The following is a 15,866-nucleotide window of genomic DNA, read 5'->3' as shown; positions in this document are numbered from 1 at the left end:
CTCAGATCAAGCTCTAGGAATGAGTAAATAGTTGCAGTTCCTGCCGCAAAACATGAAAGTCATTGCACCTGCAGTCATCACAGGTTATTGAGATTTTTGGCAAAGCTCATAATAATCTTGCTTGGATTATATTACTTGTGTGAGTGTTCATAAATTGATTTTAATCAGAGAGAACTGAGCTGAATTATGCTGTCACCTGAGTGTGCTTTAGTCATTTTGCACTCCAGCTGAAATAAGAAAAACAGATGCTTTAGAGTGGTGTGGATTCTTGGAGAGGTCCAGATCAGTGGAGGCTCCAGATGAGCCAAGGGTGGAGTCAGAGGTGCATTGTAAGGGAGACGTTTCAAAAACTCTTTAAAAGGCAGAAAGAGTTTAATGGCATGCTATGCCATTTTTCTTATTTTTAAATCACTTTCTTGAGCCAGTATGTGCTAAAATGGTTCTTTAGAGGGTTAATGAAATATCACTCAGACTCCAACTGCCTCCTGTGGTCAGAGTACAGCATTTGCAACTTCAGAGTTGCCGGTCCGGTCCTTGCTGGGCTTACTAAAGTGGAGCTGACACATATGGTGCTGCAGACTGCTTCCAGCATGTTTTCTGCATGTTTTAGGTCGTGAACAGAGTTGATTTGTTTGATTTAGTGATGAACTGCTCCTGTGGACACTAATGAAGGCTGAGGAGACATTTCAGCTGTTAGATTAAGGTGTTAAAGACAAAAGCACAGTGAGGAGATGAGTTTACTTTTGTTTTCACTAAACGACACTAGGGGGCGATAAAAGCAAGCCAAAACTGCTCAGTATTTCTAGAGCAGTGGTTCACAGACTTATGGGATCATGGATCAGGGACCCCTTTCAGGATGCAAGGACCCCCTTATATAATGTTGCAGCCAGGTTTTTCTGAGGTAATGAAAAAAAATGTTTGATTTGATTCTTGAACTAAGGTTGCTTTGTGTTTGGATGCTTCGTTAACCTTGCTGGCCGTATTTGCTGCACTTGAACCCACATTTTGGTCTTCCATTGGCATTCTCAACAAAGCCAGAGATTCACCCAGCGTTTTCTAAACCCGGTGGGCCGCCAGGCTTGCTTGATAAAAGAAAATAAATAAAAAATTGCACAGGCTGATGTTTTAAGCTAAACATTTTATCTCCTGGAAGTGTTTTTTGGATTTTTTTTAATGTGGCCCAAAATGAAAAGCTTTTTATAATTCATGTGGCTTTTGTCTGTTCGCTTCCCTTCCTCAAGCTAGTAAACTCTAAAAAAAGTCACCATATTTAATCATGTGACAAACATCTTTTTAAAAACACAAATGAACAAATTGATGTGATGTCAAAATAAATGTCCTAGAATAATAATCAAAGCCTGTTCGTGTCAGGGGTCATTAAGGGCCCTGGCTTTACTTACAGCACTCTGAACAGCAAGAAGCAGAGGTGTGGACCCGAATCGCTTGACTTGGATTTGAGTCACTATTTCGATGAATTTAGAGTCAACTTAAAGAAATCACCAAAGTTCTCAGATTTTAACACCAGTCTTGCGTGACGTCACTTGCACTTGAACCCTCGGAATTTATTCGAGTGAAAATTTAAATATCGTTAAAGGGATGCTATGAGTTTTGTCTTGCTTTTAGCATCCCCTAGTGCCCTTTGGTAAAAAAAAAAAAAAAAGTAAAACTCTCCTTGCGTTCCTCCTTTTAACACCTTATTCTAACAGCTGAAATGTCTCCTCAGTCTTCATTAGTGTCTACAGGAGTGATTCATCACTAAATCAAACAAATCAGCTGTGTTCACAATGTAAAACATGCAGGAAACATGCTGGACGCGGACTGCAGCACCAGCTGCACTTCAACTCCACTTTACTAAAGTCCAACAGGGACCAGACCGGCAACTCTGAAGTAGCAAATGCGTTATTCTGGCCTCAGGGGGTGGTGGGGGTCTGACTGAAATACCCTGTGAAGGGTCATTTTAGCACATACCGTGTCAAGAAAATTAGTTTTAAAAATATGAAACATTTGCATAGTATGCCTTTAAGTAGCATGTGGAACATCAAAGCTTCTTTTGAGGTGAGGTTCAGTTGTGTCTGTTCTGTGAATAAATTATAAATTGGACAAAATTACTTGTTTAAGAGTCAAAATGTAAAGTTTAGGAGTCGGAATCAACTGAAGACCTGAACAGAAAGACCTGAACTTGTGACTTCCAAAACAGTGACTCAGTCCCACGTGCACGAGATAACAAACCCAGCTGATTTGAACAGTTTGTCACAGTTTTTACGAGTGAAATTAACATTATCAGACGATTGACACCGACCACGCCCAGATCTTGTCTAACAAGTTCTTTAGCATTACTGTTTATTCCTCAGACGTCCCCCGCTTCTACAGCTTTGCCTCTACATGTTTGACTCATTTAATGAAGACTGCACAAAATCCCAAAGAAAAGCAACAATTGGTATTCTAATTAAAAAGAACAATGAGTTTATTGTTGTTGCTATCTTTCAATTTCGCTTTGGAGAAGCACCAAAAAGGTTTAAACTCAAATACGTAAACAGACATGATACCTAAGTGGTTTATTTTTTATTTATTTTTTGTTTGTTGTTTTTTTGGTGCTGCTCTTTAATTTGCAATCATCATCATATTTTTGATCTGAGAGAAACTCTTATTTGGACCAATTCCTGCACCATTTTCTTCTTCTGTGAATTGTTAATGGGTAAAGAGACCAACACGCACAGTCCTGAGTGAGTGAATGCAATTTCCTGAAGGGCTTTAACGCCTTGCTCATCTTTCTTTGTTGTGTAACTCCCATCAATCATCATGACACCTAATAATAACCCAAAGTAAGTCTTTACACTTGAATCATCGCATTAAATTTATGGGTTTGTTGCCTTTTATGATGTAGTTAAACTGCATTTTTCAAAGAAGACGGGGGGGGGTTGATTAGAGGTGCTATGGAGACGTGTGAACGATGATGGCACAAACACAGAAACTTGGCTTAGAGCAGGAATAGAAAGCCAGTGTTCCGGTTAGGCTGTGAATAATTAAGGGAGGTGGGGCTCAGTGCTGCCAGTTGCAAAACTGCAGCGTAAGTTTTGCAGCAGCCACAGCTTGGGACTGCGTTCTGCCGGAGACACCGGGTCTGACATTTCTGCATGGATATTCATATGTGAGTGAAATCAATTTATAAACCAGGAATGGTGCACAAACTGTCCTCTTTAACGTGTTTAACTTTCTTTTTCTTGTAAATTTTACCATAAAATAATCCACTTTCACTAGAACTGCACTGGGTGTAATATGGAATGCATATTTAGATAGAATCTGATCAAATTCTATTTGATGATTTATTGATTTTCATCCAGGTTTGGACGTAAGCGACCTCTTTTCAGTGGACATGAAGAGCAGCTGCTGCCGTCCTGCAAGAGGAAGTGTCTAACAGACTGGTCAAACAGAGCTTTACAGCATGATGGACTTAAGTAAGAGCTTAAAATAACTTTTTAAATGTATAAAAATAAAAACAACGACACTTTTATCCTTTGTGTTTCGCCAAAAGGGTCATCCATATAGTGTGTGCTTATTTCTAAGGTCCTTATCTTACTTATTTTTACCTTTTTATCTTTCAGACTTATTTAATCTCTAATCTAGACCACAAATGCACCTGAGAGTCATTAAATAATCCCATCCATTCATGTTTTCAGACTAGTAAATCCAATAATCTTTATGCTTTCTTCACAAGTAACAAAAACTTTACATGTTGATGTCGTACAGTTACTCCTCTGCAATAATTTCTCCAGATTTTGGTTGTTTCTGGATCATTTTGCAGCTTTTGAAAGCAAAACGCACTCAAGTTTAGGTGAACTTCCTGGAATTTTGTTCCTCTTTACATTAGAAACATCCCTCGGGCATTTTGCCGACGTGGTTCAGGTGCACGCTTGCTCTTTATAGCTGCAGCAAAGTTTGTACAGGCTGTTCTCAGTAGACGCCTGACCTAGACGAAACAGTTCCTTTCGTGTGACAGAAGCAGTTTGGTCTGGAATGCCAGGAGCAAAGCATCGATGTTGGAAGGTTGTTGGGGCGAGAGAACGATCCGTTGCAACTTATAGAAAAATGTGTACAAATGTGTGAAAATGATGAATTTCTCTGAAGGTGTGAAATTTTACACGAATCAAAGAGGTAAAATAAAGAGTTGCTTGTTATGTCAGAGTTTGAACATCATCTCTTGAGGAAGGTTTGTCAATTTTAGTGGAATCTTGCAATTTTTGTGCATTTGGAGAGCTGCTAATGCTAACTCAGCTCTAAGTTATTTAACTGCATTTGCTGTCAACAAAGCTGTTATTCCAACACCATTCTCATTGTTGTGAGGGGTTTTAACCACGTGCATCTAAAAGCTCTGTGCCCTGAACACCACCAGCATAGAAAACATGCCACCATACATTTGTATGTCGATGCTACAGACACAAACCACTTCCACACCTGGCCCAGTCTGACCACATGACACTGCTGATGGTTCTTGCAGACAGACAAAAATCTTTACAGCCTGACCCGATGACACTTCTCTGCAGCTGCAGGTTAACCAACTGGGACCTTTTTGATAATCTTGACCTGGATCTTTACACCGACCGTGTTCCGTGTAACATCCGGACTTGTGCTAACACAGTCAATGTGAGGAAACATATCCGGGTGCAGCAGCTGCTAAAAGAGAGGAGCTCTGCTTTCAGGTGGAGTGACAAGGCCTTCTCCAACAAGACTCATAAAAATTTAACTAAATGAAACAGTTTTATTTTTGTTTGTTTTTTTGCAAACTTGTTTTATTACGTCGCCGTCTTCCTCCGCTTATCCGGGTCCGGGTCGCGGGGGCAGCATCCCAACTAGGGAGCTCCAGACCGTCCTCTCCCCGGCCTTCTCCACCAGCTCCTCCGGCAGGACCCCAAGGCGTTCCTCTCCAACGTGTCCTGGGTCGACCCGGGGGCCTCCTGCCGGCAGGACATGCCCGAAACACCTCCCCAGGGAGGCGTCCAGGAGGCATCCTGACCAGATGCCCAAACCACCTCAACTGACTCCTTTCGATCCGGAGGAGCAGCGGTTCTACTCCGAGTCCCTCCCGAATGTCCGAGCTCCTCACCCCATCTCTAAGGCTGAGCCCGGCCACCCTACGTAGGAAACTCATTTCGGCCGCTTGTATCCGCGATCCCGTTCTTTCGGTCATTACCCAAAGCTCATGACCATAGGTGAGGATTGGGATGTAGATCGACCGGTAAATCGAGAGCCTGGCTTTCTGGCTCAACTCCCTCTTCACCACGACAGATCAGTTCGGCGTCCGCATCACTGCAGATGCTGAACCAATCCGCCTGTCGATCTCCCGATCCCTCCTGCCCTCACTCGTGAACAAGACCCCGAGATACTTAAACTCCTCCACTTGATGTAGAACCTCTCCCCCGACCCGGAGTTGGCAAGCCACCCTTTTCCGGTCGAGAACCATGGTCTCAGATTTGGAGGTGCTGATCCTCATCCCAGCATCATGTTTTATTACTTTTATGTTTATGCATGTTGCATCAAACAAAAATGACATTAAATGCAACAGTCTCTGACCAGAAGAACTATGTTACACATTTAAATCTGTATATTTGGGAAATAAAGCAAGTATTTCTTCTGTTAACCTCTATTTCATATTCCAACAAATATAATAAAATCATTTTTGTATATTCACTCCTTCATTTGAATAGATGCAAGTCAATGCCTTATGTTTTTTTAAGGGCAACAGTGGCTATATCACATCAGCAGAGACTTCCTAAACACTTGGATACATTTCTTTGGTTGACATTTAGGCCACACGTAGCTGGGATTATTTTCAAAATTGAATGTCCACTCCCACCCATCTAGAAAAAATAAACTTGGGCCCACACCACCTCGTTTTCAGCAAAAAAATAATTATCCAGTGCATTGTGAAGCACATTCATAGGCATGCCAAGCCTGTAGGAGGCAGTAGTTCCACAAATCATTCACAGCTGTCCCCAAAACACCTTGCTTGGTGGAATAACTAGGTGGTAAACAATAATTTCATCCTGTGGTCAGCTACACAGAGGAGTAAGAGCATGTAAAAAAAAGTGAGCGTAAACACAGATCGCACGTGCATTTTTGTCGTTGGCAGTGACATTGTGAGACCTGAAACTTCGATTATTTACCACCCCAAGCAACTGCTGAATTTGCAAATCTCCACTTTAGTCTGAATTTTTGAAAGAATCGTTTTTGATGTTGTAAATCTTTGCTTTCATGACAGCCATGAGCGCTAGGAAAAGATCTTCGTTTTGTGGGAATCCCGGTCATGGACGAAATTTGGGGGGGGGGGAGGGGGGGGATGCGCCCCCCCCCCCCCACACACACACACACACTTTTTCGAAAGTCAAGTTTTGACCCCTGCACTTTTTACCATCCAAAAACAATATTACGCTATATTAAATTGACACTGGTTGAGCTCTAGGACCAAGCGGTAAACAACCGTTTGTGTTGAAGCCTGTTTCCCATTAGAGCATACTGTAAAGATACCCCCGTCCCCCCCCCCCCCACTTCTAAAGTGAAAATTACGTCCATGATCCCGGTTATGTGTGTACAGGGTCTAAGTAGATCTTTGCTGATTCTTATATTCTTTTGTATTTTAGGGCATATGTGTCTCCTACCTGGGTGAGCAGGGGGACCAAATACCTAACTGACACCAAAGGGCTCTTTGGGCAGATTCTATTCTGGTCAAACACCCAAAACTCTGCCAAGAAAGTCTTGGAGCATCTCCGATCCAAAGCAGCCATTGTTGACACTCTGCTCAGTGACTCAGTGAGCAGGAAGTTCTCAACGTTCCACAGAGACATGACCGAGGAGTGCGGCGCCGAAGCTAAACAACATTCGTGGGCTGTCCTAGAGAAACCAGAGGAGATCATCATGTACGGACCTTATTATCCCAACTACAACAACGGAGAGCACAGCGAGGACATCATCATCAAACAAACCCAGGAGCTGCTGTGTTCAAGGGATGTTCCCGAGGACTGGAAAGTGTACGTTTTCACCATGAACAGCCCGTGTTTGGTGAGAAACACCGACCCGTGCATAAACACCGACCCGTGCATGCTGAGCCTAATCCATAAAGCTTGGGAATGGTGGAGAGTGCATGGAGTGAAGACTCACATCGGTTACGTGAGATGTTGGGGCTTTAAAGGAAACAAAGAAAACCTGTTTAAGGAAATCAACTTCAGACAGGTGGAATGTATAACTCAGGGTGTGGATTATGAGAGCTACAGTAAATTAGCAGATAAGATAACTGATCTTAATCCTCTGTGCGAAACTGTGTTTTCCATTGCCAAAGACGTCTTAAGATCCGATAAAAAACACTTTCCTATGATGTCAAGTGACCAGAAGCAGGACAGGAGGAGTTATTTCAAAAGCATGAGCTGCTCATTCGAAGGAAAGCAAGGAGATGAGAAAAAACACCTGACAACGGAACTGAACACAATGATCGAAGCAGCGGAGGCTCTGCTTTCGGAGAAACCCGAAAGCATTGAGGAACATTTAGAGAAGGGAGAGGCATTCTCAATGGCTCACACTTTCAGCTCTCAGGTATGTGAAGCCCTCCGGGATGAAATGAGAGTCAGGTTTCAGCAGTGCTGGAGGGAGATGGTGCAGGACCGGTATGCAGAGTTTGTCAGGGATGAGCTGACGGAGAAGTTCAATCGGAGTACCGTCCAGCTCTTTCTCCAAGATGTACAGACGTTTACGCGACAGTATTTGCAAATTGGAAAGCTACAGCTCTAGGATGAAGATTTCAGAGCAAAAAAATAAATAAATGGTGAAAAGATGACGAAGAAGTCCGTGTTAGACATAAAGTTGTTATTCTGTGTCATGTTTTTGAAACACAAGGGAAAAACTCTGTTTACATTTCACATACCATTTAGATGATGTGAAAATGCCTTGTGGTTATTACTCCTGCAATATCTCACGAAGGAGGCAGAACATAATTACACTGGAGTGACGTTTTCAAACATTTACACTCAAACATTTGGAATTTCTGTAGTTTCACACGGAAGTATTCCACCTTTACACTGAATGTGTCCTTGTTAGGAGCAAATTCAAAGACAAACTGTACAATTGAAGTCCTCTTTTTTATCAAACAATGATAATAAGATGAAAATATGGACTGGGGTTTAGAAAAATACATTTCTGTGAAAATAGCATATTGAATGCAGGTCTAGAAGGTGTCTATCTAGACTTAAGTCAGCAGAGGGAGCTAAATGATCAGCTGAAAATGTCATGCACTGCTTTTTTTTCTGTCTTTTGCTGCTTTGGTTGTTTATTACATGAAATCTGGAAGAGATCTCTGAGAATCCAGATTGTAATCTAAGGGGAAAAGGCACAAAGTGAGTGGAAACACGAAGGAGGTTGTAATGCTTTGATTGTTGAGGGTTACTGAGGTATAAAATCAATATGTTTAAATTCCCCTAACTGATTTTAAATGTGTAAAATTGAAAATATTTTGTGGAAAAGGTGTGTTTTTGTACTAATTGGATATTTATTTGGTCGAATTTCAAAGAAAAATTTAGCAATCAGCTCATTTTCAGTTTGGGGTGTTGTGCTGAGATGTGTTTCCTTGTTGAAATCTGTTTCCCCCATCTTAGATTTCCAGCTACCGGGGTATCTCCCCTTTCTGATTTACATACTAATTTGACATAAATGGAGTAGAGGAATTCAGGAAACAGATTTTGATGAAGAACACATCTTGACACAGCAATTCGTTACAAAAAAGATTCTAAATCCGAAAAGCAACATTTTCTGCAACAAGCCAGATTTTCCAACATATTTCTAAATCAACAATGTGCATTTGTGCCGTGCATTACTTTTGCAGTAGATATTTTATTTAGCCTAAAAGAGCCACCGCAGTTGCAAAACCTCAAATTTGGCTAAATCACGAGGAATAAAACCATAGAAAGGCCGTTTTGTTTTGGCCCTGTTCTGATTTCCTTGAACTTCTAGTCTGAAATCCAAACTGCTTCTCCAAACGGGGGGATTTGCTGATGTCTAGTAACAATAATACTCTAAATACTCATGAGTACTTTCCCAAACCTCTATTCAAAGAGAAAATACATGAACTATTCCTCTTATTACCTCTAAAAATATCCCATTAACTAGCTGTGACTCACTGAGGCTGTGACTGGTTGAATGTTTGATTGCTTTAAGTGATCAGATCAACCAAAGGTGATCCACCTTTTACACTACATGTACTGTTTCAATGAAATAATGTGAATTTGTAGAAGAAAAAAAAACCTTGAAAACCACAAAAGGAATCCTGTTGTTTTTTGTTCTGTTGTGGCGTGGTTGCATTATTGTGCTGTTTATTTTTCAATAATAATGTGAACTGGCCCTTTAAATACACTCTGTGGATTCTGTTGCATGAATTTGTCCAACCATCAGTTTCAGAGCAAGAAGGTGACTGATTGCCATGTTATGTCCCAATATCTGTTAGGTAAGCTGGCACTGGCTTTGGTCAAAAATTCAAAAATGAGGAATATATATATATATATATATATGTATATATATATATATATATATATATATATATATATATATATATATATATATGTATATATATATATATATGTGTGTGTGTGTGTGTGTGTATGTATATATATATATGTATATATATACATATTTATATACATACAGACACATATGTATATATATATGTGTGTGTATATCTATATATATACATACATATATATGTATGTATATCTATATATATATATGTGTGTGTGTGTGTGTGTGTGTGTGTATATATATATTACATATATACATATACATACATATATATATAGATATACATACATATATATATATATGTATATATATACATACATATGTGTGTATGTATATGTATATGTATATATATATATATATATATATATATATATATATACATACATATGTGTGTGTGTGTGTGTGTGGTTTAGTCCTTGGTTGCTCAGGAAAGTGTGTGTGTGCGTGGTGGATATCATATTTCTGTCCCCGAGTTTAAAACTGACAGTAATTTTTATTAGACACAGTGAGGTCATCTTGACCAAGAGCAGCAGTCTGGAGAGTTTCATAAGTTCACTGTACATAGGTAGTTATTTGAGTTGCTGAGCTGGAGGTCTCCTAAGCCAGGATTAAGTTGTTCCAGGGCTCTGCTTTAGAGCTGGAGGACCCGCCATGCCCCCCTGGAGGCATCTTCAGAGGAATTGTACCTCCCTGAGCTGCCATGTAGGCTGGTAAGGCTGAAATCTGCCAAAATAAAACAAAAGAAAAGACTGAGTCTACTGAGCCTGCATTATTTGTAATCCACATAATGCTAAGACCTCTACCTCTTTAACAGGATTGGTACTTTCCTTAAAACGTGCTTTAATCATAAATGCATGTCTTCTGGCCACAATATCATGTAAATAAATAATATTTAATCCATTGAACGTTACACTATTCATCAATAAACTGTTTCAAAGGGTTAACTATGACAAAATGGTGGAAGGTGGAGAAATGCCAGGGCTAAAAAGGGCCATAGAACTCTTGCTTATGGTATTGAAGCCATTAAGTTTCCACCCCGGTGAAACCGTCTTACCTGTGTGTGGGAGCTGTGGTGGTACAAGCTGTGGTTCTCCGGCTCTGTCTTTATCTGCCGCTGCTCCTCTGTGACGGAGGTGGTGGAGGTGGAGGAGGAGGAGGAGGAGCGGGGAGTGTTGCTTGGTGTAACTGGAGTCCCGTCACTGCCTGAAGGCCCCACATAGACCACAAAACATTAACGTTGAACGCAACTAGAATATAATCTGTAATGTGTGATTTGTTGGATATAAACATTGATTCCTTTTAGTACGACTGAATTTAACCTGAAATATAAGTGACATAGATGTGTGTACATCGTACCAGTTTGGGGCTTGTTTAGATTTTTAGGTTTACGTTTGCGGGTTTGAATTCCCTCTTTCTTCATAGCCAGAGGTCGGGGGACCTATTGAGACAAAACATAAACGATCAAGTGAAACATTTGTTTATTTCTTGGAACTAATATGTTTAATATTCTGAAGTTATGAAGAGGGTTTCAGTGGAAACGTTATGCGCCGGTAATATCTTACCTTGCTCTTTGAACAACTGCAGTTTGGAGAAACAGGGATTACAAGTCTGATGAGCCAACAGTTACAGAGTCCATTTTCATTCTCTCCAAACTACTCCGATTTCCTAGCCTGGTAAGCCATCCTTTAAATATATAGTCTGGCCACGACCCATAGCACTAGGACCAATCAGAGCAACGAACAAATGTGACATATCCATAGCGACGAAAAGAAGTCAAAAGGGCAGTTCGTCATACGTCGTCGAGGAAGCAAAAGACGTAACAGTTCTGCTCCTGTCTCAAAGAAAAGCGAGTCTAAATCATTCAAAGTCGATGCCAAACTCAGACGAGCGCCGTTCCTGAAACGTTGACATCATTGTTGTTTTACTGCAGCTCTGCCTTCATCGCAAAAAAATCAACAACTCTGCCACGGTGACGCTAAACCCGCCCAGCATCTCTCTACAGAGTGCTGTGATTGGCCCAACCTACACTTAGCTAAGCCAATGGTAGACCTGCTGAGGCTGCAATGACTAACCTGCAGAGCTAAATCTTTTAATTTTATGTTTATTTATTTATTTAACAGACGCTTTTATCCAAAACAACTTACAGTTTATAACCTGTAGGGCATGTTGTGATCTGTGGGGGAAACCGGGGTACCCGGAGGAAACCCACGCATGCATGGGGAGAACACGCAACTCCACGAGCCGAGTTTCGAACTTGCAACCTTCATGCTGTGAGGCAACAGTGCTAACATCTGCGCCACCATGCAGCTCATGTACATAGCCATAAAAGATCACGCAAATGTTTTAAAAAAATTATCAAGACCCAATTTGGCATTTTTTGACTAATTGTTAGCTCATCAGTTTTGTCAGAAGTAATCTCTGTTTCTCCACACTAAGGCTTTTCGCATAGCTATCTACAAAAGTTAGGATGTTAATCTTTCCTCGGAAGTACACTTTGAAGTGCTAATAAATTCTGCTTAATCTTTTCACGTGTTCACCCTCTTTCCTTCAGGCAAAAGACGAAGCAGCCTGAAAACCTGTGCGACAGGGCACATAGTCTTTTCCCAAGGCTGCGAGGATCACGACCTCTGACCCCTAATCTCTCCTCTACATGATGATTCGATCCGTTTCTGCCTCTTACCCCGTGGAGTTTCATGTAGAGACCACAGGCGTTGCAGACTGGCTCTCCTTCTGCGTTTCGTCGCCACAGGGTGGTGGTGGTGGTGTGACAGTTGGTGCAGGAAAGGCCCACCCTCCTCGAGGCAGACTGCAGCAGGTAAAAGACATCCGTCATCAGCAAAGAAACAGACCACACGTCCAAAAAAACCAGCTGATGAAAGATGAGACAAGCTCTTGCGTGGTCTGTTGCCACCCACCAGCCTCCTTTGGGGTTTGATGAGCGGTCTGTTGATGCCGTTCATCTTGTGGTACAGGCCGCAGGCGTTGCACAGGTAGTGGCCGGTACCATCCCGCCGCCAGAGGGGGGTCGACATTGCCCCGCAGTTCACGCATTCTCGTCCCTCAGCGAAGTCATCAAACAAGTCTGGTGGAAAAAAAAATAATAAAAGCTTCTGTTGCAGTTACATGGACTCACCAGGAGGAGACGCAGGCTGCATCACACAGCAACAGCCTGGAATCCTTCCTTATCTCATATCACCCTTCAGATAAAAGCTGGCTGGAAATAGAGCTCCATCCGTTTTAAAAGTGCATCACATCTCTTTTCGTTTTCGTTCTCAGACAGCATCTGATAAATGTGATTGTCGCCCTCTCATTTGCCATATAACAGAGCGTCAGCCAAGGACCACTTAGCTGTTGGGAAAAGGAGACATCAATCTGTGAAGTGGAGGTGTCAGCTCGGCTTCTCTCTCCTGCAGCACGAGCTACGGATCTAAGTTCACATTGATGGATTGCAGAAACCTGCTAATTCAAACCCCATCATAACGATAAGGAACAAATGCAATTCATTACTCCTGATAATCCGAGCTACATCTGCTACTCCCTCTCTGCAAAGCCAAGCATGCACAGGGCCCCTCAAGGTTGGGAGCCAAGTCAAGCCGGCAGGGCGAGGTAACCTTGAGCTTCAGGCAACAAGTGTAGCCAACACAATGCTGCAGAAATAAGACAATGCTCAGCGGAGCCCTGCAGCGTCCACCTCTAGCTAAATGAAAGGGGGTTTGCTGCACCTTGAGTTTTTATCAAGCAGCAGCCTAAAAACATCCACACAAACACTTCAGGAGGTCAAAGGTCAACATGGAAATACACAGCTCATTTATGGAACTATGGTGTTGAAGCAGTGTGAACTCTTTATTTAGTTTACTTTGTTGATGAGCTACAAAAAAATGCGAAGTTATTGAAAACTTTCCAGAGGTTTAATTAATTAAACTAACTTAATTGTTTGTGTTGGGTTTATAGCATTTTTTAAATGCCTAATTATCTTAATTTTCATGATAAAATTTTTCCTTCTAACTCAACAAACCATTATTGACACCAGATGTCAAAACATAAAATATAAATATGATGTAACACCACTTTTTTGATTCATTCTTTGATTTATTCTAATTTTAAACTCATTAAATAAAGTTAATTTGTTTTTAATGTCATTTAAATTGTATTCATTAATTTTGTTTATTCTATGCGTATGTTTTTTATTTTACTGTGGTCAAATATATTTTCTTGCTTTCATGCAATTTTATAAGCACATTAATAATAAATGTAATGATTATTTGACATGACTTTTGTTTGTTTTTTTACATTTTACAGCTATAAGAGAGAAACTTGTGTATATTTTAATACCTTAGAGATGCTCTGGAGTTGAAATAACTGAGTTTTAGAGCTTAAACGTTGATTTTTAACGTAATTATTGACAAAAATGTTTATTTTATTTGACGATTATTCATCCAGAGGAGTTGATTAGGAACTCAATCTCATTTACAACGAAGATCTGGCCAAGAGGCAGCCGCAACAGGACATGAATGAATTTTTTGAATAAATCAACACTTAAATGAACCTAAAACAATTATTAAAATTAAAACCATGTTTGTTTGAATAATCAACCTTAAAAGATTCCAAAAATTGTTATTTTTACTTTTTCCCACTAAATCAGGGAATGTTTGCAATGTTGTTAATTAAATCCCAATGTGATTTGATTCAATTAGCTGTGATTGGAACCCTGAATATGTGACAAAAACATGTAAACAAAGGTGATAAAGAGACATTATAGAGAAGAGGAGGTCAGATAATTGGATCAGAGCTGTTATCTCTGCTCTGGAGAGGCAGCCTTGTAAATAATCGCAAATCCCTTGTTCAACAACTGACAAAGACTGGACTGAATTGAATCAAACTGTGATGTGATCATGTGAGTTTATCTTAATAATCAGAAATGTTTGAGAGTGACCCAAAGCTACTAATGAGGGTTTCTAGAATGAACGGAAAACACAGATAGCCGCTAACCTATTTAATTAATTAATTAAAAATTGTGAAACCTCTGCATGAATCAGTCATTCAGCAAATAAAATCCAGACCCGGAAATTAAAATAAAAAGACTCAACGTGGAAGATATTTGCAGAAAGAATAAATGTCGCCACAATTAAACAAAAACCTGTTTGACGTTTTACTTTACAAATAAAATACATTTTCCATATCAGATCCAGAAGGCCGCATATTCAGCTTCAAGCTAGAACTGTGCAACAAAATCAGCTTTATTTATATTTTAATTTAGAAAAAAGCTGATTTTGAGGGGAATTGGCACCTTGTAAGTTTGTCATGAGTTATTTAATAAAACAGATATATTAATCGTTTACCTATTAAAAACTAATTTGACTATTTTTTACATCCTTGAAGAGTTTAGCTCTTTTTTACGTGTTTTCAGTTATTTGTTGCGTTGCTGCTTAACTTTTTGTTGCTTTGTGCGTTATTTATTTATTTATTTACTTACTTATTCGTTGATTCGTTTAATAAATATGTTAAACCGGAAGCGATGTTCTCCACAAGTTTTAACAATATAGTTGTATATTTTTTTACTGTGACAATAAACTCGATGTGTCTTGAATTGTGTGACCGCTAGTCTGCCTAGGCCTAAAGTACAATTTTACCTAGAAAACGAGTTTTTTTTTTGTGTCCTGGACGTTTTTGGTATTTTTAATAATATTTGTTTATTTATTTATGCATTATTAATTTCATAATCCATCCTTGGTACTTCAGGCCCTGTGAATGTGGGTTTCATCAAGGTGCATCGTTTTTCTATTTTCGCGTAAATGACAAAACATTTAATTATAAGCTAAAGTCAACTAAATAGGTTTTTCAGCCATCTTCCTCATATTTCGCTGCATTTACAAATGTCAGTGTCTGTGTTTTGTTTAGGAAGATTTAATGACTCTTTGGGGCAAATCTTTGGACTTCCATGCGCCCAACATAAAAATATTATAATTTCTTCATCTGAAGAGAGAAAAAGTGAGGCAAAAACACAATATTTACTTTGAATATCTTTTAACTCAGTTTTAAACCAATATTCTCTCGCTTACCTATACTGTTTGGGTGCCGCGTCGAGCCTGGGGCAGTCCCGGTTTGGAGACCGTGCAGAACCGGACTATCGAAGGGAGACGCCGGCCACGTTCCGCCCACGTTGGGGCTCATGTAGGCTGAATACGGGCTGTGATAGGAGCCGCTGAGGCCCCGGGGACCGTAGTGCTCCCTCCCGTTGGTGGAGATATTCAGCGGACTGCTGTAAGACTCCTGTGCCGTGGCCACCCCGGAGGTCAGAGGCGGACTGGTGGAGA

At 40.3% G+C, this 15,866-nt stretch overlaps 2 protein-coding genes across 2 annotated transcripts in view; one reads left to right on the top strand and one right to left on the bottom strand.

The window, feature by feature from the left end:
* Nucleotides 1-2,553: 2,553 nt before the first annotated feature.
* On the top strand, nucleotides 2,554-9,290 carry LOC107377585 (uncharacterized). The gene is made up of 3 exons (XM_015947285.3): nucleotides 2,554-3,148; nucleotides 3,342-3,455; nucleotides 6,636-9,290. Exons 1-3 carry the CDS (start codon nucleotides 3,135-3,137, stop codon nucleotides 7,774-7,776), a joined length of 1,269 nt encoding a protein of 422 aa, XP_015802771.1. The 5' UTR covers nucleotides 2,554-3,134; the 3' UTR covers nucleotides 7,777-9,290.
* The window catches only part of gata4 (GATA binding protein 4), an 8,494-nt gene continuing 464 nt past the window's right edge, over nucleotides 7,837-15,866 (bottom strand). The window contains exons 1-6 of the mRNA XM_015947284.3: nucleotides 15,612-15,866; nucleotides 12,468-12,634; nucleotides 12,233-12,358; nucleotides 10,909-10,990; nucleotides 10,607-10,755; nucleotides 7,837-10,275 (exon numbers count right to left, since the gene is read on the bottom strand). The exon at nucleotides 15,612-15,866 is cut by the window's right edge and continues 464 nt beyond it. Coding sequence (XP_015802770.3) covers nucleotides 10,150-10,275; nucleotides 10,607-10,755; nucleotides 10,909-10,990; nucleotides 12,233-12,358; nucleotides 12,468-12,634; nucleotides 15,612-15,866 — 905 coding nt within the window. The 3' untranslated portion in view covers nucleotides 7,837-10,149. The remainder of the gene's footprint in view (nucleotides 10,276-10,606; nucleotides 10,756-10,908; nucleotides 10,991-12,232; nucleotides 12,359-12,467; nucleotides 12,635-15,611) is intronic.

This window comes from Nothobranchius furzeri, chromosome 2 (assembly GCF_043380555.1).
Source record: "Nothobranchius furzeri strain GRZ-AD chromosome 2, NfurGRZ-RIMD1, whole genome shotgun sequence".
Taxonomy (NCBI): Eukaryota; Metazoa; Chordata; class Actinopteri; order Cyprinodontiformes; family Nothobranchiidae; genus Nothobranchius; species Nothobranchius furzeri.
Note: the sequence above shows the minus strand (reverse complement) of the source record. Positions and strands in the feature narration are given on the sequence as shown.

What these genes read in the sequence shown, in the direction of transcription:
- LOC107377585 (XM_015947285.3), top strand. An exon ending in TTACAGCATGATGGACTTAA is followed by an intron (nt 3,456 to 6,635) that starts GTAAGAGCTTAA and finishes TTTGTATTTTAG; the next exon opens with GGCATATGTGTCTCCTACCT.